At 41.0% G+C, this 25354-nt stretch overlaps 1 protein-coding gene across 1 annotated transcript in view; it reads left to right on the forward strand.

The window, feature by feature from the left end:
- The window catches only part of nsg2 (neuronal vesicle trafficking associated 2), a 90965-nt gene extending 84115 nt beyond the window's left edge, over positions 1-6850 (forward strand). Inside the window, exon 4 of the mRNA XM_072264425.1 lies at positions 6601-6850. Coding sequence (XP_072120526.1) covers positions 6601-6804 — 204 coding nt within the window. The 3' untranslated portion in view covers positions 6805-6850. The remainder of the gene's footprint in view (positions 1-6600) is intronic.
- The last annotated feature ends 18504 nt before the right edge of the window (positions 6851-25354 follow it).

The following is a 25354-nucleotide window of genomic DNA, read 5'->3' on the forward strand; positions in this document are numbered from 1 at the left end:
ACATTTGTGCCAGCATTTGACAAGTTAGGTCCATTCCAACCCAGGAATTTTCCAGCCCTGCTATTTCTCAGTGCTAAGTTCATAAAATTAGAGTTATGTGCTTTCACAATATATATATTCAACACTTAACTAGGTCATTTATCAAAGCTGTGATGTACAATTGAAAACTTTGTCACACTAACATCCAAGAATAGAATCACACCACAATTTATGCATGATTTGTACCTTGGTTGGCTTACAATTTGCTGTGTATATGTGAAGTGATTAACAGCATTATCTTAAAATATACTCATGTAAAGCTAGCCAAGACATGATTCTAGCCACAATCCTGACATGGGAAAAATATTTTGGATAAATACAAGGAATTAAGACATCTTTGATGTGATTCGGTTGACCAAGAACCTATTTGGGCGATAACAGTAGATTCCTACAGCTCACCTCGAATTTCATAGGTTCTTACAAGAATTGATTTTCCCTTAGGTTTTGGAGGACAAGTCATTTTCAGGGTAAGCTGATTAATATATTTCTGATTGATTAAGCAAAAACATAAATTCCCTGCGATAAAACATTCTGGGTATTTGTTTCTAACCTAACCTCAGGATTTTTCAAGCATATTCCCTATTCTAGTTGTACCCATTTGTCAATGATGCAAAAATAAAATCTTATCTGTTTTTATTAAACAGAGTATGAGTAAATTACAGAGTATGAGCAATTGGGCCAATGGAGGGTTCTGGGGCTGGATGAATAGTCAATGTTAAAGTGTCACAAGTTAAAATGTGAAATATTCTGAACAGAAACTTAGCATCCCTCTGTATACCCATAACCCAAGTTGGGTTTGTAGTGAAAATGTAACATGTATTTAAAAGCATTGCCAAGTAATTTACAATTCACACACAAGACAAGTGATACAAAATGTCTGGTTGTGTTTTTACTAATAATCTATATATGTGAGGACTGAACTTCAAAGCCACAGATTTTCCTAGTGGGAGACGGGCATCGGGGTGAGGACTGGGCCTCAAAGCCATGATGTCACCTAGCGGGCATTGGGGGCCAGTCGACATATGATATCGGTGGGCTGGTGGGGGGGTTGGACTCGTATATTCTACATCGTTGTATTTTTACTGATACCTGTATGGGTTTGTTGACTTGTATGCTTCAAGCCACGACATCGTCTGGGGTGGGTGGGCGGTTATTACATGATTGTGATCTTGTGTGTTCTTACTGTGTTTGACTGTTGGTAATGTGTCTTTGCACCTTGTCTCATTTGGCTGCATTCATGAGTATTCATGTATGAAATGAGAATTAAACTTGAATTGAATTGACAAATAATGCTTATTTAAATATTATAATAAAACTGCTTTGCTTTCTTTTACCAAGTCAGACAATTTTTTTTAAAAACCATGGACAGTTGGGTTTCACAGACCTTGGAAAAATTTGCAGTTGAAAACAAGTTCAACTTTAATTGTCATTCAACCATATACAGCTAAACAAAACGTTGTTCCTCTGGGGCAAAGGTGCAAAACATAATACATGTGGTCGAAAAAATAATATTAGCCCAAGTCCCTGAGTGGCATGACCTGAATATTGATGGTGCATGGGATGTTGTCATGGAAGCCACGTTTCTGCAAGAACAAGCATATAGCAGTTCCTTATCATGCAGCTGCAGAAAAATGCAATTCAGCTTGTCTTCCACCAAGTGAACACTGGAGAGCAGCACTGACAGGAAGGCCAGCCCCTAAACCAGTATGGGCTCCAGTGTGTCCACTGTACCTCTGCTCTCTGTCATACTGCCTCTGACACCTCGTTCTCTGGGTGGCTGGAAAAGGTGACACCATGGCATGAGGGCCTGATCTACTCAGCAATTGAGGGCATGCAGCTCTCCCCTTCCCACTCAGTGATCTCATCAATGAACTAGGCTTATAGTATTCTACATTTCCAATGTTCAACAGGGTCTTGCAATCACAAGAAAAATGACCCAGACAATCACTTGCACCATTTGTTGTGCTGCACATCTCCTCTGATGTCACCTTCCCTGGGTGGCTGTAGCAGGTGATGACACACTATGGCCCAAAGCCTCAGTATTCAGTTCATCATGTTCGTGGGGCAAATCACCACAAAGTTCACAGACACATATCACAACAGCTGGAGGCAATCTCGCAGCCTCAATGTCACATTTAATCAATGGAGTCAGCGCATTTTATCATTGGGGTTGTCAACATGCTGGTACCTTTTTTATCCAGTTGAGGAGTGGTGTTGGTGGAAGTTCAGGATCTATCACCCCTCCCTAATTGCCTTGAAAGAAAGGTATTGACCATTTCCTGATGAAAGTAGTTCCACACTGCTTTCGGGAAGTGAGTTCCAGGATTTAGACATAATGATAATGAAGGAATGCTCATGTACATCCAAGTCAAGATGTTGTGCGACTTGGAGAAGGGCTTGGGGCTTGGACCTTGGACCTTGGACCTCATGTTTTTGCCATTCCTTATGGCAGTGGCTGCTATTTTGCAGCTATGTTAGACTGGATGAAGAACTGTCATGGACTTTGCAGATGGTGTACACTGTGTTAGCAAGGAATTGAAGGTCTAGGATGGTGGTTGCTTTGTCTTAGATGATACTCAATTTCTTTAGTGCTGTCAGAACTACACTCATTTACACAATTGTAGAGTATTCCCTCGCATTTCTGACATGTGCCTTTTTAATATTGGAATAGCTCTTGTGTGTCAAAATGTGAGTCACAGGTACCTAACCTGTAGCCTGCCGATGTAAGCACAATATTGATTCTGGTAGACCTATTGAGTTTCTGATCATTGAAACCCCAGTGATGGTGTGAGACTCAACTTGTAAGTGTTCAGTCCCTTCCTAGTTGTAGATGGACTTTGTCTGACCCTTCTGTGACATTAAACTTAATGGCCACTTATCAGAGTGAGTTGAAAGCTGTTAGGTCTTGATGCATGCAGGAGTGGACTGCAGAGGAGCTGGACACTGTGGCTTTGATGAAGCTATGGAAGGATGGTTACTATTGAACCAGATAATGATGATGTCTTGTGCAGAGATGATTGGTTTCCAACAGACAACATTATTATTCTTTGTATGAGGTATGCCTCCAACCATTGACCTACCTCTGCATTGATGTGATATTGACTTCAGTTTTACCAGGTATCTTTGATGCCATACTCTGTCAACTCCTGCTTTGGTGTCACAGGCAGTAACCCTCATCTCACTTCTTGAATTCAGCTCTTTGATCCTTGTTTAGACCAGGGTTTTGATAAATTCTGAAGCCATATGATGCTGGGAAAAACCCGGACATCAATAGGTTAGCAAAGAAAAGGGACTGCTTGATTACACTGTTGACAATGTCTCCCATTGATTTATAGATGAGAGAAAGTAGATTGATTGGACTGTAAGTAACTTAATTGGATTTATATTTCTTTTGTAAAGAGAGCAACCCAGAAAAGTTTACACAGTGTATAGCAGATGCCAGCATTGTAACTGAATTGGGACAATTTGGCCTGAGGTTTATTTAGTTCCACTGCAGGTTTCTGAACGACAGCCAGGATGCTGTTTCATTCCCTCCCCTTTGCTGTGACCAGTACTCTGCTGCATCTTGATATCATGAGAAGTGGTTCAAGTTTGCTGAGGTCTGGTTTTAGTGACATTGGGGATTTCAAGTGGATGCAGAGATGGATCACCTGCCTGGTACTCCTGGCTGAAGGTAGTTGCAAATATTTCACACATGCTCAGCCCTGCCAGCATTGCAGAGGAGCACATTCCTGGAACTTTCACCTGCCATCAATTGTTTAATTGTCCAGTATAATTGATGGCAGGATGTGGAGGAGCTGCAGATCCTGGACCTGGCCCTTTGATTTTGAGATTCTTAGCTCAGTCTATTGAGTTGCTCTTCAGCACACCTGTAATCCTCTGTTTCAGTTTCATTAAGTTGACTCATTTTTTTGTTCATCTGGTACTGCTTCTGACACACCTTTCTTCTCTTCAGGATTGATCCCCTGTCCTAATTGTAATGGCCAGAATGAGGGATGTGCTGGCCAAGAACATTCAGGTTATGGTAGTGTACATCTCTGCTGCTGATAGTCTACAGCACCTTCTAGATATCTTTGTTCTGCATCCATCTCCTTTAGCATTATTGCAGTCATAGAGGTGCAGAGTATCCTCAGTATGAAGGTGGAATTCTGTCTTCCTGAGGTTAGTGATCAGTTCTCCAACTGATGTAAAGGGGAGGTGCAGCAGGTTAATTAATGAGGATGACATTTATCTCTCATGCTGGATCACCCGCTATTGCCCCAGACTGAGTTTGACAAGTATGTCCTGCAGCTCAGTCATTGGTGGTGCTACCAAGTCACTCATCATGATAGATATCCTCAGAGGGTACATTAACTTTTGGTGCTTCAGTGAGGTTTCCTTGGAATAGGTGAGAGAGAAAGAAATGAGGGTAGAAAGATAAGAAAAGGAATAAAGCGAATTGTAGGAGGAAGAGTAAGGGGAATGAGGAAGGTGGATGGAAGTAAGGGGGGGGGGGGTGGTAGCTTGGTACCTGCTAAGGGTCCTGACAGGTACTAATCTGTATGAATGAGAAACCATTGAACAGCATTTCCTACAATTCAAAAGGAATGCCTGTATGAGATTGATATGGGCGCTCCTAAGGTGCCCATCTTCCAGCACTATTACTGGTCATCCATCAGACTCGGCTCCATTTCTTTTCCTCCCTTGACAACTGTCCGGTATTACCCAGTTCATCATGATCTGGGCTACACTTCTCTGTTACTCATTCACCTCAGGCTTCCACAGGCTTTGCCCTTAAAGGCTTTCTGACTGCTTCTGTCAATCAACTTCTTTTGTGGACCAAGAACCCCACTTATAAAACCATGCCATTAAATGCTGCAGAGAATTCAAGAAACCTGCATTCTAATCTTCTGACACTTAACCTATACAGAATTTGTCTTTATCCTAAAGTCCAGGCTGAAACCCCACCTTGAAGGAGAGAAGAACGACAATTACATTTAATTTTTCACAAGAAATCGAAAGAGAAATTAAGAGTAAACTCCTACCAGCTTAATTGTTGTTTTTCTTTGGTTCAACTGCAAGTAAATTTGACCAGCAGTTTTAGTTTGCATGCTTTGCTTTTCCAAAGTGCTTTGTCCATGGTGGTCTTATGTACTTTTAGCAGCAAGTAGCTTGCTATATCTGGAGTCAGATATAAGATCTGAGCATCAAGCTTTGAGCAGAAGTGATGGAAAATTACAATTTGGGGGTTTGCAGTGCTCATGTAAAAAGTCTGAATGTCAAAGATCAAGAGTTACGGTATGGTGCAATGTTACATTAAGTTAGTGGTACCAAATAAATATGGGGCACATTACATTGTAATTTTATGAATTGTTTCTATTTGACTAAACATAAATATAAAAGATTGTGACATTCTGATTTGTTAAAAATAACGTAGTTGATTCAGGTATTGTTTAATTGGACATTTTCTAAATAGACTAAAATTATTTTTTAATTCAATAGTTTACCTTGTGCTGATTCCAAGCAATTACATGCTACATTTCCCATATGTGTAATCACATCTAATTCTTGTTGATTTTACATCATTGAATTATGTCATTTCAAATTAAACTAGGTTGGCATTTCTACTGTGTTATTTAGCTAAGGGAAATGGTGTTGTCACTATTAATAGCCGCTGGGAATATATTGGAAGAATGAAAAAAATACTCTAAAAGATGCACAGTTTCTATTTGTGTAAGTCAAAATGTGTAAACAAAGCTATACAAATTTTCTATTCCTGTGTGAAATTAACTGATTGAACATTCTGTTGTTTTTCTTTGATCAGCAACAGGATGCTATAATTTTTGTCTGCCAAACTACTAAAGAAAAACAATTTTGTGTCTTATCTACCAAGAGCTCAGAGTTGTAAAGGCTTTTTAGTTGAAGCCCTTTGATCAGTAAGTTCAAACTCAACTGTGGTGAATTATGAAACCAGATTAAATAAGCCTGCTAAATTCAAGGTAGGTGCCAAAACGATATCATGAAAGCAGGCAGAATATTATAAAATCTATGAGGGTAAACCAACATCCTTCAGTGAATGTGTTCTACTGCCCCTGCTCCTATAATTCTAAGACCTGACACCATTGGAATACCTTTGCAAAAACCACATCATCACAATAATTGCTATACTTTAAGGAAAAAAATTCACTGTGCATTTCAAGGCACTTTGGAAAAGTGCAATACAAATGGTCTTATCATTGTGACCCACATTCTGAAAGCAAATTTCAAAAAGGATTGGAAATCATAATTGTATCAGCTGATTCTATTGAAATTCAACATATGGTATCACACCAGTTTTGTTTTTGGTTTTCAGTATTACACTTGGTACAGGTTCTGTCAACTAGAACCATTATTTAGACTTTACTCATGCAAAACCATGTAACTTTGACAAAACATTAGAATACTTTTACGCTGTTTGTAGTTGTGCAAGAAATTCTCTGCTGGAAAACTAAATAAATTTTATTTAAATTAGTTTTATATTATGGCAAAACTAATATGCAAAACTATCCAAGAAATGCTAATTATGTTTTTTCCTCCTGGCAGCATAAACGCTGTATACCAGCATCTCTTGAAGCCTACTACTCAGCACAAGATTCAACTTCCCGAGGGCGGTTCTACACAGTCATCAGCCATTACAGCCTGGCTAAACAGACCACCTCCCGATCAGTTTCTCCATGGCTGCCTGCTACATCAGCTGAGAAGCCAGCAGAACATGATTCAAAATCCTCAACCAGTGACAGTCACTGAGCAACTTCCCCTATGGTGATGGTTTTTTTTAAAACATAAAACCAAGTGAAAGATGTTAACATTGCTAATAATGGGACTGTTGTTGCAGTTCCAAAATGAAGCAGTATTTGGAACATACAATAGTTGTTTCTTTTGTCCCTTGTCTTTGTTGATTTGTAATTGATTCTGAAGTTCTTTTGTACAAAGGCATGTTTGGTGTTGCTGCAGTTCATATTATAAACTCATTTTTAAATAGGTAACTTGAAGGAACATTTCGTCAATAACTTCTTATTGTTTGATTGAATTTCAAGAATAATCTCACCAAGTGTCCAGTGAGCCTCTCTGCTGAAGACTTAGGCAGTGCACACTTAATCATATTTTGGAATAGAGCATTTCCCGCATGAACAGTTTATGTGCATGAAATTTTGCACGTTTAGCTAACGTGTACACTTATAATCATATAATGTTTCACCTTCATGGCTGCACTTTTCTAGGAGTAAAAGAGATAAGATAAGCTTATGTAACACAGTCTTTGGTTGATGAGCAGTTGATAACATATTTCTCCTTCACCTGCAGTCACATAGGTGTTCTGCAGTTCCTGCGTTCTATAACAATGCTAATGCTTGGAAAAGGATAAAGTGTTGTACATATGAATCCTTAATATTAAGGGGTGCAGTGTGAGGATTTAAGCATTAGATTTTACATGAATTATCAGATTTGTAGCTGAAGCTTGGTAGAGAATTGTAATTAGTATTTAACACAAGTGCAGTATCATTTTATGTTTTTACATGTAATATATCATTGTCAATAGTGTTGATTTTCAGCTAATGTTAAAAAGAGGAATAATTTATAACTCCTTGTGGTGTATTTTTGTCACTATTTAGCAGAAACTAAAGTATTTTTGGTTGTGTTTCTTGGGATTTTTCCGATGAAGAAATAAAGCTAGGTGTGTCTGACATTTCAATCTTTTTCTGTTGGATTTTCCGCTGTTCACAAATAAAACAAATTGAGCAAATATTTTATCATTCACTACTATTAACTATGACTTCACTGATCTCATGTCCATTTCTGCACTGCCATATTTATATTAAACTTTCCTTAACTACAGTTATACCAAAGCATTGAATTCCCCTGCATCAAACCCTATCATGGAGAAAGCAGAATAATACAGCAGTGTCAAAGAACAAGCAACTGATTTGTTCTTAATTTCCACCAAGTTAGTTTCTCATCTAAGAATACTGTGGATAAGGCTATGCAAGCATCCTTGACAAACTCCTAATAAATCCCTTTTCTCGGTAAAGATGATAAAATACTTTTAGAGCCTGATAAAATCTACTTAACTCATAGAAATTGTAAATTCCAGATATACTGTATAAAAATCTACCACTCCCCACCAGCCTATAATTTTTGCCCAAAATGTTAAATCTGCGATCCTCTCATCACCCATGAATGAAACAGCACTCTCAATTTACTACATGTAAATCAGTCATGGTCTTGCATATTCCAATTAAATCTCCTCAAGGTCTCCTTTATTCCCAAGAGAATGAATTCCAGTCATGTGTTTGAAATCCTCATCTCTGGAATCAATCTAATAAATCCTTTCTGCTTCTGTTTCCTAAAGATAGATGACCAGAATTGGATGTGAATGCACCAGTTATATTTTCTACAGGTTCAACGTAACTTTCCTGCATTGTACTGTTAGTCTCATTTCAGAACCTCAGGATCCAATATGCTTCATTAATAACACATTCAAAATGCACTTCCATTTTCAGTCCCTCTATTGCTGCACATTATTAGTTTATGTTGGACCAGACTGTTAACTGTTCTAGGCCCGCTGTTTGTTCCAGTTGTCCCTGTCTCTCCAGAGCTTGGCCTTTAGAATATGGCTGAATGCAGCACAGAGGCTGTCCTCGTGCAGGCACTCAGCAGTGCTTGCAAAATGGCTGACAGTCATCAATGCCTTTTTCCTAGACTCACTGGTTATTTGACATTCACAGCCAGTTACGTGTTAAAAGCTAATGTTATATTTACCTCAAAATGCATCATTCACGAGTACATTAAAACTAATAACTAATAAAATAAACTTTCTACTAGTTCAGCCAGTGCTGTCTCCCATTCATTGTCTGGGGACTACTGGAGTGTCATGTTTAAAGTGGTGCTGGCGCTTTTGGCCAGCTTCCCAGTCTGCAAGCTGAAAAGCATGCAGGAAAACAGGCTACCTTGTTAGGCTCAATGAGGAGACTGGCAAAGCAGCAGAGGGGAGCAGGGTGAAACATACCTGAGGTCAAAGCAGGTGTTTGGAATGGGGGTGTTTGTGATGATTTTCATGTCAGTATAAAAAAAAATGTCAAAAATGAGGATCTGCCCTGCTGACTCCTTATTCTTTCTACACATATATATCACTTAAAGCTTCTCTATATTAAATTCTGGTACTAGTCTACCCAGGTCATCCATATCCTTTTGCATTCTAATTTATATTACTTGCAAATTTATAATTTTTGCCTTACGTGCATATATCTAAGTAACTGATAGTCATAGTCATACTTTATTGATCCCGGGGGAAATTGGTTTTCGTTACTGTTGCACTATAAATAATAAATAGTAATAGAAATAGTAATACTACTATTAGTAAATAGTAATAGTCATGGAAATAATAAATAGTAATAGAAAAATAGTAATAAACAGTTAAATAGTAATATGTAAATTATGCCAGTAAATTATGAAATGTCCAGGACCAGCCTATCAGCTCAGGGTGTCTGACCCTCCAAAGGAGGAGTTGTAAAGTTTGATGGCCACAGGCAGGAATGACTTCCTATGACGCTCTGTGCTGCATCTCGGAGGAATGAGTCTCTGGCTGAATGTACTCCTGTGCCCACCCAGTACATTATGTAGTGGATGGGAGACATTGACCAAGATGGCATGCAATTTAGACAGCATCCTCTTTTCAGACACCACCGTAAGAGAGTCCAGTTCCATCCCCACAACATCACTGGCCTTACGAATGAGTTTGTTGATTCTGTTGGTGTCTGCTCAGCCTGCTGCCCCAGCACACAACAGCAAACATCCAAAAACGTATCATCGTCAACATTTGCTTTTGTTATAGGGAGTTTCATTAAGTGGATATCTCTGACTTGATTGTTAAATTTACACCCAATTTTTGTTAACAACTTACTGCACGTACATTTCACTGGGCTTTTTCCACACATAAAATGGGAGCAGTGTAAGATGTGCAAGAAATAAGAGAAAAGTTCATCAGAACAGGCTGGTCTGGCATGCTGGTTAAGAAAGTGGCCAATGCAATCAGTACAATGGGTTAAATTGGCAAAGATACTGACTGTATTGGTAAGAACTGTGGTACTTTCACACCTGAATGGTCAACAGGCTGTGTGTGTAGCTCCAGCAATCCAAATTTAGTTCTGACCACTGGTGCTGTCTGAGTGAAGTATGGTGTTGTTCCTTTGGCTAGATAGGGTTATCCCCATGTGCTGCAGTTTCCTCCCAAATCCTAAAGATATGTAGCTAAATTAGTTGGTCAGTTTAATTGCTCCTCGCTCGCTTTAAGTTGCATTTGGAAATTCCAGTTGGTGGACGATTTCCCTCCACACCGCTCTGACATATTGGGAAATCATGTACTCGGCAGGTCACAGCAGTGGTTTGCCTTTGCCTATTGCCGGGTGAGTTTAAAGAGATCACCACCTCTTGCAGTGGATGACCAGGACGTCTAAGTGCCTTGTCGTGCTCTTAGTGCTCCAGCAACGCCAGCTGGCCTGCCTTCTTGACTGTTGGACCATTAATCAGTCTCCTCCGCTCCATCTGCCAGGGCCAGACTTCACACACTGGGATAGGCAGATCCCCTACCTCACCGAGGGTCGAAGACCCGTCGGCTACCCTCACCTGGTTTGGTCCGTCTGCCGAGATGGTTCACCGGGGCGTGTGCTACAGCTACTTGGAGCCACAAGTGAGAGCTGAGCGCCAGGTGGGGACCAAAGGTGGATGAGCTGCCTTGAAAAGGGCACGGCAGGCCCCCCACCAGACGTGCTACCCCTCCCGAGATACCTCATACACCCCAATTGCTCCTAGCGTAGGTGAAGCAGGAGAAAGTTGATGAGCACACAGGAAAGAATATGTCATGTGGCAAGACGCCCTAAGAGACGTATAGACCTAATTGATTAAATGACCTCTCCCAGGTTGTAAGAAAATATGAGAAAGTGCATGGAAATTGTTTTGGAGAAAAGAGATACTCATTTATTAGGGTGGGGATGACAGTACAAAAAAAAGTAATATATGCTGCACACAAAAGATTTGATTTTAATTTAGGAATTTCATTTTATAAAGGTAAGCATTTCAGTTGGTGAAAGGAAGAACCTTATAGCGCAAGACAAATATCCAAGTAATAATGTATCAAAGTTCATCCCTGACTGGAATTATGTGTGCAATTATTGACTGTCTCATTTCATCCATTAAAAATTTTTTAACGCAGTTCATTATAGTGGCCTCTAATGGTTGAGCACCGAATGGCGCTGAGTTTAGTTGTGAATAACATTGATTTGAAGTTAGAAATTAATTACAGAGAATGGAATCTGGCAGATTAACTATTTAAATAAAAGCAAATTACCTGATTGGTCTTGCCAAAAGCAATATTAAATTGTTGGGGTGGTTTCACCGGGTGGGTGAGGTAAAGGCTGTGTTTCTTATGGCTCCCTGTATATGTGTAGCTATATACAAATTGCAAGGGTCATCATTCCTTGAACATCTAACTGCAGTATCATAGTAGGATTCCGGACGGGTAGAAGGGTTGTTGTCACTGCATTGTTATCCAAAGCTCTGCCTTATCTATTTCAAGATGTGAGTTCAAATCCCATCATTGGAGAAATAAACTTTAAGTAACTAAATTCAGCTGGAGTTAATATTAATAATCGCTAACTACAAATACACAGACAGTTGTAAAAAGAAAACATATTTGGTTTACTTACGTCTTTCGAAGAAGAAAATCTGTCCTTAATTGATGTGACTGATATCTGTATCCAGACCCTTTGAAATAGTTAACTCCTAACTTCCTTGTAAAATTCAGTAGTTCTAGGGATGGACAATATATACCCAACCTGTCAATAATGGACGTTTTCTGTGAATAAATGAATGAATAAAGGATCACATTGATGCTTGGACAGATAGACAGATCAGTGGACTCCAAGGGAGACAACAGTGATGGGGAACAGACAGAAAAGTGGAGCTGAAGTCAAAATTAGATCGGCCATGATCTTAATGAATAGTGGAGCAGACTTCAAGGCTGTGCTACCCAATCTGGTTTCTATATCCTATGTCAGAATCAGAATCAGAATCAAAATCAGGTTTATTATCACCAGCATGTGACGTGAAATTTGTTAACTTAACAGCAGCAGTTCAATGCAATACATAATCTAGCAGAGAGAAAAAAAAATAAAAATAATAACAAATAAGCAAGTAAATCAATTACACATATTGAATAGACTTAAAAAACGTGCAAAAACAGAAATACTGTATATTAAAAAAAAGAGAGGTAGTGTCCAAAGATTCAATGTCCATTTAGGAATCGGATGGCAGAGGGGCAGAAGCTGTTCCTGAATCGCTGAGTGTGTGCCTTCAGGCTTCTATACCTCCTACCTGATGGTAACAGTGAGGAAAGGGCATGCCGTGAGTGCTGGAGGACCTTAATAATGGACGCTGCCTTTCTGAGACACTGGTCCCTTAAGATGTCCTGGGTACTTTGTAGGCTAGTACCCAAGATGGAGCCGACTAGATTCACAATGTTCTGCAGCTTCTCTTGGTCCTGTTCAGTAGCCCCTCCATACCAGACAGTGATGCAGCCTGTCAGAATGCTTTCCATGGTACAGCTGTAGAAGTTTTTGAGTGTATTTGTTGACATGCCAAATCTCTTCAAACTCCTAATAAAGTATGGCTGCTCCTGCAGTGCCCACTACATATAGGCCCCTCTGCTACACCAAAGCTAGCAACAGGGGAACAAGGGCCCTTCCCTCTATTCTTGCTCCTCAGCTGCTCAGCCCAAGACCGCAAGAATTTACAGAGTGATGTTAACGCACCCCAGTCCATCACACTAACCAGTTTCCCCTCATTTGATTCCATCTACAGTTCCCACTGCCTTGGCCAGGGAACAAACATAATCAAGGATCCTTCCCTTCCTGGTCATTCTGTCTTTTCCCTTCACCCTTTGCACAGAAGATACAAAAACATGGGAGCACGAACTATTAGACTCAAGGACAACTGCTAACCCACTGTTATTAAACTCTTTTATACAAAAACAGATGAACTCCTGACTTCTAAATCAACCTTATTGTAGCCCTTTCACTTCATTTGTCTATCTTCTGTAACTATAACTATAACACTATAACTCTGTAACTGTAACGCTATAATCTGCAACCTGTTTTCTTTCTAACACCTCAGTGTAGTAATGCATGACAATGAATTAGCTGAATGGGACACATAAGCTTTTCACTGTATCTTGGTTAATGTGACAATAATAAGCCAAAAAGAATACTTTAAACTGCTCTTAATGCGTTTACGGGCTTCTTGCTTGAATCTCATGTTTAGTAGATAAAGATACGTCACTTCAACGAGGACGCAATGTGAACATATTGTTGACCTTGAACCATCAGCTTTCATTCGTTCTCGTCTCCCACGTGTTGAGACTGCAGTTGTATCTTGAGCTATATTCAAACTTGCCTTTGGAATGCCAGAGAGAGCTTTTTCACTAATTTACATAAATATCAGAGGTTATTAGCAGTAGAGTGTAATTACAAGTATGCAAAAAGAGTACACATGCAATCAGATTAATCCTGAATTGGTGTTGGTTCAAAGTAAGCACATTCCAACTTGTAGTGAATGTCCTAATGTGCATTAATTGCTTCTAACAGACTTCAGTGAAAAAGCAGATTTGGACTTCTATTTACAGAGGTGGCAATTGATTAATCAAAGAGTGATAAATGGGAATTTATTTCATGAGGGTAATTCGCTAGATTAAAAAATTCAGAACAGACAGTTTCAAATGAATGTAATTGAAAATATGACAGTTATATTAAAAATGGCACCATGTATATTGGTCCAGACTAATTTTATTAGCCTGGAAAATACAGTGGGAAATATTATGACACTAACATTTTTCAAATAAGCAAACTAATACCACATTTTAGGTAGCAGATAATATATAGTTCTGCGCGCATGCGCGCACACACACACACATTCACCTGGATAATATTGCTAATGGTAACTTTTAGGTTACATTAAATTCCTTTATAAAAATGGGGAATATTTATAAAGCATTTGCTAACTATCAAGTATTAAAATACTGACTCATGTATGAAGCAACTTGAAGCAAATTAAAACAAAGTAGATGCATCTTCTTAAACTCAGTGCACTGACAAACAGAGAACTGGAAATAAAACTGCCCATGAAAATAAACACAAATCTGTTTGTTCCAGTGCTATTATTTCTCGCATCTTATCTGTATCTCCAATTTTTGCTAGATAAGTACTAAAGAGTATTTAGTGTATTGCTCTGCTCCTTAAATTACCTTATAAGCTGGTTATTTACAAGGCTGCATGCTTCTAACAAACAAATTAATGCCTTTATGTCCTGAAGTGGAGGTGAGTATTGAAGATATTCCTTTCCAAAGGCCATTGGCCATCTTAAAAGACCATAAGACCATAAGACGTAGGAGCAGAATTAGGCCATTTTGCCCATCGAGTATGCTCCACCATTCAATCACGGCTATTCCTTTTTTCCCTTTCTCAGCCCCACTCCCCAGCCTTCTCCCTGTAACCTTTGATGCCATGTCCAGTCAAGCTGTACCTTAAATACACCCAACAACCTGGCCTCCACAGCTGCCAGTGGTGATAAATTCCACAAATTCACCACCCTCTGGCTAAAGAAATTTCTCTGCATTTCTGTTTTAAATAGATGACCCTCTATCCTGAGGCTATGCCCTCTTGTCCTAGCCTCCCCCACCATGGGAATAGTCCTTCCCACATCTACTCTGTCTAGGCCTTCCAACATTTGAAAGGTTTCAACGAGATCCTTCCCCATCCTTCTAAATTCCAGCGAGTCCTGACACAGAACAATCAAGCATTCCTCGTAGGATAACCCTTTCATTCCCGAAATCACCCTTGTGAAACTCTGAACCTTCTCCAATGCCAACACATCTTTTCTTAGATGAGGAACCTGGAACTGTTCACAATACTCAAGATGAGGCCTCACCAGTGCCTTATAAAGTCCTAGCATCACATCTCTGCTCTTGCATTCTAGACCTCTTGAAATGAAAGCTAACATTGTATTTGCCTTTCTCACCACCAACTCAACTGGCAAATTTGCCGTTAGGGTGTTCTGCGCAAGGACTCCCCAAGCTCCTTTGCATCTCAGATTTTAGGATTTCCTCTCCGTTAAAAAAATGGTCTTCATATTTATTTCTACTACCAAAATGCATGACCATGCATTTTCCAACATTGTATTTCATTTCCGCTCTCTCACCATTCTCCTAATCTGCCTAAGTCCTTCTGCAGCCTACCTGCATCCTCAACACTAACTGCCCCCCTCTAATCTTCATATCATCTGCAAACTTGGCAACAAAGGAACCTACTCCGTCATCTAAATCATTGGTATACAGCATAAAAAGAAGCAGTCCCAACACCGACCCCTGTGGAACACCACTAGTCACTGGCAGCCAACCAGAAAAGGATCCTATTATTCCCACTCAGTGTCTCCTGCCCATCAGCCAATGCCCTAACCATGCTAGTAACTTTCCTGTGATACCATGGTCTCTAAACTTTTATCTATCCTACCTGTAATCTCCTCAAAGAATCCCAACAGGTTCGTCAGGCAAAATTTTCCCAGAAGGAAACCATGCAGACTTTGTCCTATCTTGTCATGTGTCACCAAGTACTCCATAACCTCATCCTTAACAATTGACTCCAAAATCTTCCCAAAAAAGCACTATAGTATTGCAGCAGAACTGTAAATTGAACGGGTTGTCCAGAGAGTGTGGTGTCATACATGGAGGCTGAGGATACCAAAGTCAAGATTAATCGACATAAAAGAGGTAAAGTCCAAATGGAGGAGATTGGTAATAATCAAAGGGATGATCTGAAGGTCTGGTCCCAATGCGAGGAAAAGTGTGGAGACCTCATTCTTCTGGTCTGCTTAGTGGAAGCAGGAGGAAATTCTATCAGTCATCAGCTGCATTATTACACTCACTCATTTTGCAGTAGTTCAAAATTTATAATTTAATCTTGCAGCCTATTCACTCTCCAACTACCCAGCAATGCCAGGGATATCACACATACACATTTTAACAGGACATATAGACAATTTTCCCTTTATTTTGATAGGAAATCATTGTAGGGACAAATAATTGAACACGCTGCTCCTTCCACTTCCTTTCTTCATATGACATGGCTAATGTTAATCTGATAGTAATTTCAGGGGATCTGAGCAGCTACCAAAACGTTGATTCAGAGTCGTTCAGCAATGAAGTCGGCCATACAGCCCACCTGCTGACCGGTATTGAATTGAAGAACAAATAAAAGACAACCACAAAAGTTGATACCAGAGGACTCAGGGATCACCAACACTGTAATGTTTATTGTGTTGGCGCGTGGCCAATTGGTTAAGGCGTCGGTCCAGTGATCTGAAGGTCACTAGTTCGAGCCTCAGCTGAGACAGCGTGTTGTGTCCTTGAGCAAGGCACTTAACCACACATTGCTCTGCGACGGCACCGGTGCCAAGCTGTATCAGCCCTAGTGCCCTTCCCTTGGACAACATCGGTGGCGTGGAGAGGGGAGACTTGCAGCATGGACAACTACCAGTCTTCCATAAAACCTTGCCCAGGCCTGTGCCTTGGAAACCTTCCAAAGCACAAATCCATGGTCACACGAGACTAACAGATGCCTAATGTTCGCTAAGGGTGGAGGGGATTAACAGAGTAATTACTAGTCAGTAAACTTGAGCTGGGAAAAGTTTTGCAATCAATTCAGAGAAATTCATTTGGAAAGTCATAAACTATTATTATGATTATGATTATGAGGACACGCAGTCCCCTTTTATTATCATTTAGTAAAGCATGCATTAAGAAATGATAAAATGTTTTTCCAGAATGATATCACAAAAACACATGACAGACCGACTTAAAAACTAACAAAAACCACATAATTATAACACATAGTTACAACAGTGCAAAGCAATACTGTAATTTGATAAGAACAGACCATGGCACAGTAAAAGTATCAAAGTCTCTTCAAAGTCCCATCATCTCATGCAGACAGTGAACCTCCAGCGCCGCCAACTTGCCGATGCAGCATCCTGGAAGCATCTGACCACAGTCCGACTCCGAGTCCGTCCGAAAAACTCCGAGCCTCTGACAACCTATTCGACATCGAGCACTGAGCACCATCTCTGCTGAGTGCTTCGACCCCGGCCCCGGCAACAGGTGATAGGCAAAGCTGAGGATTTGGGGTCTTCGTCTCCGGAAATTCTTGATCGCACAGTAGCAGCGGCAGCGAAGCAGACATTTCAGAAGTTACTCCAGATGTTCCTCTGTGCTTCTCACGGTTGTCTCCATCAAATCCGGATTCTGCACGGCCCCTAGTTACGCATATGATATCATTCGGAATATCACGCGCTGCCATCTTCTCCTCCCTCCTTCTCACTAAGCAAGGTTCATGGATTTGTGAGGAGCAGCTTCTGTCTAAATAAGTGAGCATTTCTGAGGAGATAACAAGGAGAGATGATGAAATCAGTTCATTTGGTGTAATCTACACAACATGAATAATAACAAGGTTTTGGACAAAGCCAGTCAGAAAATAGATGCCAATGTGAATCTTTGAGAATACCACATTGAATCGTAAGCTAGGAGAATGTCAGGAAGCAAAGGGTAATTGTGGATGGGTGTTTTTGTGATGGAAAATCTATTTCCAATGGGGTTCCACAGGATGCAGTACTCAGTCCTTTACTTACTGAATTGTATATTAATGATTTTGACTTAAATGCAGGTGTCACTGTAAATTTACTTGCATAACATACAACGAATAGTCATGTGATTATCAATGAGAAGGAAAACTTTAGAATGCAGGAAGTTGGAGATGGCCTTCTCCATTGGGAAGAAAAATGGCAAATGAAATTTAATCCAGAGAATTGTGTGGGAATGCTTTTGGGAAGAATTGAGAGGGTAAGAAAATATAAAATAAATGAATGCACTGTGTGGCTAAGCACAACTCAAATGCCATCTATAAATTCACAGGTGACATCACTATTACTGGTAAGATCACAAGATGGCAATGAGGAGGCGGACAGGAGTGAGATTGGCTGGTTAAGTGTGTTATGTATTTAATATTTCTGTAATAATTGAGAAATATTGTAAATATATTATTTTATTCAGCATTCTTTATTGTTTACATAGGTCACTGCTGGTTATATGTAAAAGCAAGTGAATGGCATACGTCATCACGACACCATGCCATGCATGTACGCCTCACTTAAACTAAAAGCAAAGTTAGACACACTACTCCCGGCTCCGTGTTTTCATTTCAATTAGTTTTTATGTTTTGGAGTTATAAAACATAATGAAGTTGTGTTGTAACAATAACAAAACCAAAGAATTGATTGTGGACTTCAGGAAGAAGAAGTTGGGAGAACACACACCATGCCCTCGTTGAGGGGTTAGCAGTGGATAAGGTGAGCAGCTTTCAGTTCCTGGGTGTCAATATCTCAGAGGATCTATCCCCGGTCCAACACATTGGTGCAGTCATGGGAAAAGCATGCCAGGGGCTCTACTTTGTTATGAGTTTGAGGAGATTTAGTATGTCACTAAAGAATCTTATGAATTTCTGTAGATGCACTGTAGAGAGCATTGTGAATGGTTGTATCACAGCCTTAATAGGAACATGAGAAATAGCAGAGGGTTGTAGTCTCAGGCAGATCCATCACCGGACAATCCTCCCCACCATGAAGGACATCTTCGAGAGGCAGTGCCTCAGGAATGGGGCATCCGAAACTAAGGACACTCATCATCCAGAACATGCCCTCTTCTTGCTATAACCACCAGAGAGGAGATGCTGGAGCCTGAAGACCCACAGTAACTGATTCAGAAGCAGATTTTTCCCCTCCATCATTAGATTTCTGAATGGTCCGTAAACACACACTACCCTGTTGTTCTTCTTATTTGCACTATTTATTTACTTTGTAATTTGTAGTAGTTTTATTCTTTGTACTGCTGCTGCAATACAACAAATGGTGGCACCGCAGCATAGCGGTTAGCGCTGCACTTTACAGTATCAGCGACCTGGGTTCAATTCCCACCGCTACCCGTAGGGAATTTGCACATTCTTCCTGTGACCGCATGGGTTTCCTCCGGGTGCTTTGGTTTTCTCCCACTGTACAAAGACCTACCAGTTTGTGGGTTCACTTGTCATTGCAAATTGTCCAGTGGTTAGGCTAGGGTTAAATCAAGGGGTTGCTGGGCGGTGTGGCTTGGAGGACTGGAAGGGTCTATTCCACGCTATATCTCAATACATCAATAAATAAGTAAATAGCAAATAAATCAATCAATCAATAAATGCCACATCATGTACGAGAGTGGTAATAGATCAGATTATGATAGTGAGAAGAATGGAGGAACTGAGGGAGCTTGGACTGCATGTCCACATTTGCTTAAAGTTATCAAGCCAGGTCAAAGGGTACATAGGATGACTTCCATTGGAACATAAGAACAGGAGTGTGATGCTAAAACATCACAACGCCAGCTCACAGTTTGAATGCTGAGTACACTCTAATGGCTCTAATTCCTTGTTATAGGAAAGAAAAGTTTGCAATGGACAGGTCCAGAGGATATTTATGAGGATATTACCAAAACTGGAAAATGTTAGTATGAAATAGTGTGGATATGATGGGGATGTGTTACTTAGGATAGAGGACCGAAGGGAGAATTAGTTCAGGTGTTATATTAGAGAAGGATTATTAGGTGGAGAGAGTACTTAGGAAAGTTTTTTCCCTAGATAGAGAGATCAAAAACCCAAGATAGGTTTAAATTAATTGGTGTGAGGATATAGAGGAAAAGGAAAATCACACCGGAGGTGGGTCTGGAACTTACTGCCTCAAAGGGTGTTAAAAACAGACATCCCCATCACATTTTAAAAAGTACTGGAGAGCACACTTGAAGAGCCCTGCAGGGCCACAGACTTCATGGTGAAGATAGGATTTAGCTGGCTACGGTTTTTTTTTTGAATGGCCTGGCATTATTAGAAATCGTAGTGACCTTCAACTTTTCAAGCAGATCTGCTCAGGGCCGATTGTGTCGTTAGATCTCTGTCGACAGAATCTGACAGGTTTCTGAGTACACTTACAGAGAAAACCTTAGTCCCTGGACAGAAGGAGAACAAAGTGTCGCCCTTTGAATTTTCTTGAGGGTGGGCTCCTTCTCTTGCTCCTCTGAAACCTTTGGCCCCTTTCTGCATGCTCCTGGTCACTCTAAAAAGGTCAACTCCTTTCTGGGTCCAGTGAAAGTCCCTCTCAAAGCTCTATTCAGCCCTCTACATACCCGAGCACAGTTATTCCGTCTCTCCAACTAACCTGCATGTTATTGTATGATCCCTTGAAACAACATGGATGTTCAGCTTGACTTGTTTGTTCACATCTACTTACCAATGTGTGCCTGGATGATATGATTACATGTAAATCAATTTAATGGATTTAAGACAACTCATCATTGCAAGACCATGGACACTACATCTCCCAGGCACACCGCATGGTTAACCATATATTTATTAAGTTTCTGGAGGTGTGTATTCAAAAGTTGTACCAAATGTTATGACCACTACAAAGTTTAATAATAGTGATTTTAACATTTCAAGTTGCCATCTCTCATATTAGTTCCAAAAAAATCTGAACCATAAAAATATTTCTTATTTCGTTTTGGATTAGTTAGCTCGCAGTTTAATCCAGGTTTAATTGAGCTCATATCATAAAAATGATCCTTACTGCTTCTGTAAACCAAGATTTTCCATCTTGCTTGATATTTCATACTATCAGTAATTTATCAGTTATTTTACATATTTCTTCCTATTGAATGAATGATGTCAAATTAGTTGTGCAAATTACTAATACTTTTTACCATTACCTTTTATTCAATATTATTTAAATATTGCAAAAACTCGATGATTTGTTTGAAGTGCAATCTTCCAAAAGGAAACAAATATTAAGAGAAAACAGGATAAGGCTAATTAAAAAAAAATGACTGAGCCAAATGAGTTTCTAGTGCTGCCTAAAAAGCCCAATTAAAAGTTTTTGGTGATTCTGTTTTTTTTTCAGGGTTTTTTTCTTTGAGTTGAATAAAATCTAACATTGTTCAACCTTGCACAAGGTCAAGAGAGGTGAGGGTTGTTGGGGTGGGGTGGGGGGAGTGTGATGTACTGCCCAGATGCAATATTGATAGGTGACTCAATAGTGAGGGAAGGGTCAGGTCTAGAGTCGTTTAGAGTCACGAGTCCAGTATGGTATGTTGCCTCCCTAATGCTAGGCTCAAGGATATCAAAGAAAGGGGAGGGTAAACAGCTAGAAGCTGCCTGTAAAACCAGATGTCTTCAGTGATGTGATATTGCCTGGGAATGAACAAATTCGTTCTTTAACTTTTCCTTACTCAGCCTTCTAGTTCTTGAACATAATGGGTTAGGATACAGGCTGGTAGTCTAGTTAGGTTTAATCTTTTGTTCGAAGTTCAAAGGAAAATTTATTAGCAGAGGATATACATGTCACCACATATAAACTGGAGATTCTTTCTCTGTGGGCATACTTGGCAAATCTATACAACAGTAACTGTAAACAGGATCTCTAAACTGTAAACATCAGGAACTGTAAACTGTAAACAGACTGTGCAAATAAAGATAATAAGTAAATAGCAACAAAATAACAAGCATGAACTAAAAGAGTCCTTAAATGAGTGTAGTTATCCCCTTTTGTTCAAGAGTCTGACGGTTGAATCCCTGAATCTGGTGTTGTAAGTCCTGAGGCTCCTGTACCTTCTACCTGACGGCAGCAGCGAGAAAAGAGCATGGCCTGGGTGATGACGATGGATGCTACTTTCCTACAGCAATGTTTCATGTACAAACGTTTGTAGATGTGCTCAATGGTTGGAAGAGTTTTACCCATGATGTACTGGGCTAAATCCACTACCTTTTGTAGGATTTTCCACTCAAAGGCATTGGTGTTCCCATACCAGGCCATGATGCAGCCAGTCAGCGCACTTTCCACCACACAGCTATAGAAATTTGCCAAGGTTTTTGATCACAGGCCAAACTTCCGCAGACTCCTCAGGAAGTAGAGGCACTGTTGCGCTTTTTTAGCAATACTATTTATATGATGGGTCCAGGACAGATTCTCTGAAATAGCAACACCTAGGAATTTAAAGTTACTGACCCTGTCTAGCTCTGATCCTTCGATGATTACTGGCTCATGGACCTCTGATTTTCCTCTTCTGAAGTCTACAATCAGTTCCTTGGTCTTACTGACATTGAGTGAGAGGCTGGTGTTATGACACCACTCAGCCAGGTTTTCAATCGCCCTCTTGTATGCTGATTCACCACCTTCTTTGATATGGCCCACAACAGTGGTGTCATCAGCAACCTTGTACATGGTTTCACCTATGACTGTGTTCCTGTACACGGTTCTAACTCCATAATCAAGTTCACAGATGACACCGTGGCAGTTGGCCTGATCAGAGGGGATGACGAGATGGCCTACAGGGACGAGGTCCAGCATCTGGCCGCGTGGTGTGCTGACAACAATCTGGCCCTCAACACCCAGAAGATAAGGAGATTATTGTGGATTTCAGGCATGCTAGGAGCCACACTAGATTAGATTCAACTTTATTGTCATCGGGCCAAGTACAGATACAAAACCATTGAAATGCAATTAGCATCTGACCAGAAGTGCAAAAGAATAGTATTATTTACAAAATAACTGCTGATAAAAAGTAAGTGCTACAGCACACAAATATAGAAGTACTGAGACAGTACAATACTGATGCAATACTGTTTAGCGCTGTGATGTGGGGTTCAGCAGTGTCACAGCCTCAGGGAAGAAGCTCTTCCTGTGCCTGCTGGTGCGGGAGCGGAGGCTCCTGTAGCGCCAACTGAATGGGAGGAGAGTAAAAAGTCCATGGTTAGGGTGAGATGCATCCTTGATAATACGTTTCACCCTGCCCAGGCAGCGTTTATGGTAGATGTTCTCAATGGTGGGCAACTGGGTGCTGATAATCCACCACCCGCTGGAGTGCTTTGCGGTCCGATATGGGAAAATTGCCATACCACACTGAGATGCAGTTGGTGAGTATGCTCTCAATGGTACAGCGGTAAAAGTGACAAAGTGGACAGAGGTGAGCTTTCTTGATGCTCCGCAGGAAATAAAGGCGCTGTTGCACCTTTTTGATCAGGATGGAGGAGTTCAGGGACCAGGTGAGATCATTGGAAATGTGGACACCAAGGAATTTGAAGCTTGATACACGCTCCACTACAGCTCCGTTGATGTAGATGGGGACGTGAGCGTGGCTCCTAGCCTGCCTGAAATCCACAATAATCTCCTTGTCTTCTGGGTGTTAAGGGCCAGGTTGTTCTCGGCACATCACATGGCCAGGTGCTGGACCTCATTCCTGTAGGCCGTCTTGTCATCCCCTCTGATCAGGCCAACTGCCGTGGTGTCATCTGTGAACTTGATTATGGCGTTAGAACGGTGTACAGGAACACAGTCATAGGTGAAAAGGAAGTACAGAAGAGGGCTCAGTACACAGCCTTGAGGCACGCCGGTATTCAGGGTGAGAATGGAGGAGGAGAGATTGTGGTCTGTTCGTCAGAAAGTCCAAAGTCCAATTGCAGAGGGATGAGCTGATACCAAGCTGGCGAAGTTTGGCGATCAGCTTGGAGGGGATCACAGTATTGAATGCCAAACTAAAGTCAATGAACAGCATTCTGATGTAAGAGTTGGGGCTGTCCAGGTGGGTCAGGGCAGAGTGAAGTGCCGTGGAGATGGCATCCTCTGTTGACCTGTTGGTGTGATGGGCAAATTTATGGGGGTCCAGGGTAGTGGGCAGACAGGATTTCAGACGTGATAGAACCAGTCTCTCAAAGCTCTTTGCAATGATGGGGGTGAGTGCAACTGGGCGGAAGTCATTCAGGCCCGTGGCAGTGGAATGCTTCGGCACTGGCATGATGATGGCGATCTTGAAGCTTGTGGGGACAACTGCCTGGGCCAGGGACAGATTGAAAATGTTCGTGAAGGCTCTGGCCAACTGCCCTGCAAAGGCTCTGGGCACACGGCCAGGTATTCCATCTGGATCAGCTGCCTTCCGTACATTCACCCTGCTCAGGGTGGTGCAAACATCAGAGATGGAACTGCCTCACAGAGGCAGTTCACAGGTAGGAGATCTGCTTTGAGGGTGACCTCCTTGTTCCTTCCTTGTTTTGGAGCCGTACGTGGCCACACAGTCATGGGTGTAAAGTGAGTAGAGCAGGGAACTAAGCACGCATCCCTGTGGTGCATCAGTGCTGATGGAGATCATGGAGGAGATGTTTTTGCCAATCAGGTCTGCCTGGGGTCTACAAGTGAGGAAATCCAGGATCCAATTGCATAAGGGGGTATTGAGGCTCATGTCTTGGAGTTTACTGTTTTGTCTGAATAAGTTGGCAATGCGAAAATAAGTTATCTGTTCCAAGCCTCCCCTTCACATGTATCTTTGTATCTGCTCTCAATGGGCACATTCTGGCCACTTTTTAAGGTAATTCCAGAAATCTTAGAGTAATATGATAAGGTTGGAGACACAGCATTATACACTTTTTTATATTTCACTTTATATCCAAAACTAAGCATCCCTAAGTCCAGACCAAAGTTAAAACTCTCCATCTCCATTTTTGCTGATGGAGGATGAATGTAGACTTTGGCAGGTGTCGTCCTCCAAGTGACAGGATGCTGCGAAGCTCTTATAGTCATAGTCATAGTCATAGTCACAGTCATAGTCATAGTCATACTTCATTGATCCAGGGGGAAATTGGTTTTCGTTACAGTTGCACCATAAATAATAAGTAGTAATAGAACCATAAATAGTTAAATAGTAATATGTAAATTATGCCAGTAAATTATGAAATAAGTCCAGGACCAGCCTATCGGCTCAGGGTGTCTGACTCTCCAAGGGAGGAGTTGTAAAGTTTGATGGCCACAGGCAGGAATGACTTCCTATGACGCTCTGTGTTGCATCTCGGTGGAATGAGTCTCTGGCTGGATGTACTCCTGTGCCCACCCAGTACATTATGTAGTGGATGGGAGACATTGACCAAAATGGGATGCAACTTAGACAGCATCCTCTTTTCAGACACCACCGTGAGAGAGTCCAGTTCCAAACCCCACAACATCACTGGCCTTACGAATGAGTTTGTTGATTCTGTTGGTGTCTGCTACCCTCAGCCTGCTACCCCAGCACACAACAGCAAACATGATCTCACTGGCCACCACGAACTCGTAGAACATCCTCAGCATCTTCCGGCAGATG

This window comes from Mobula birostris, chromosome 7 (genome assembly GCF_030028105.1).
Source record: "Mobula birostris isolate sMobBir1 chromosome 7, sMobBir1.hap1, whole genome shotgun sequence".
NCBI lineage: Eukaryota > Metazoa > Chordata > Chondrichthyes > Myliobatiformes > Myliobatidae > Mobula > Mobula birostris.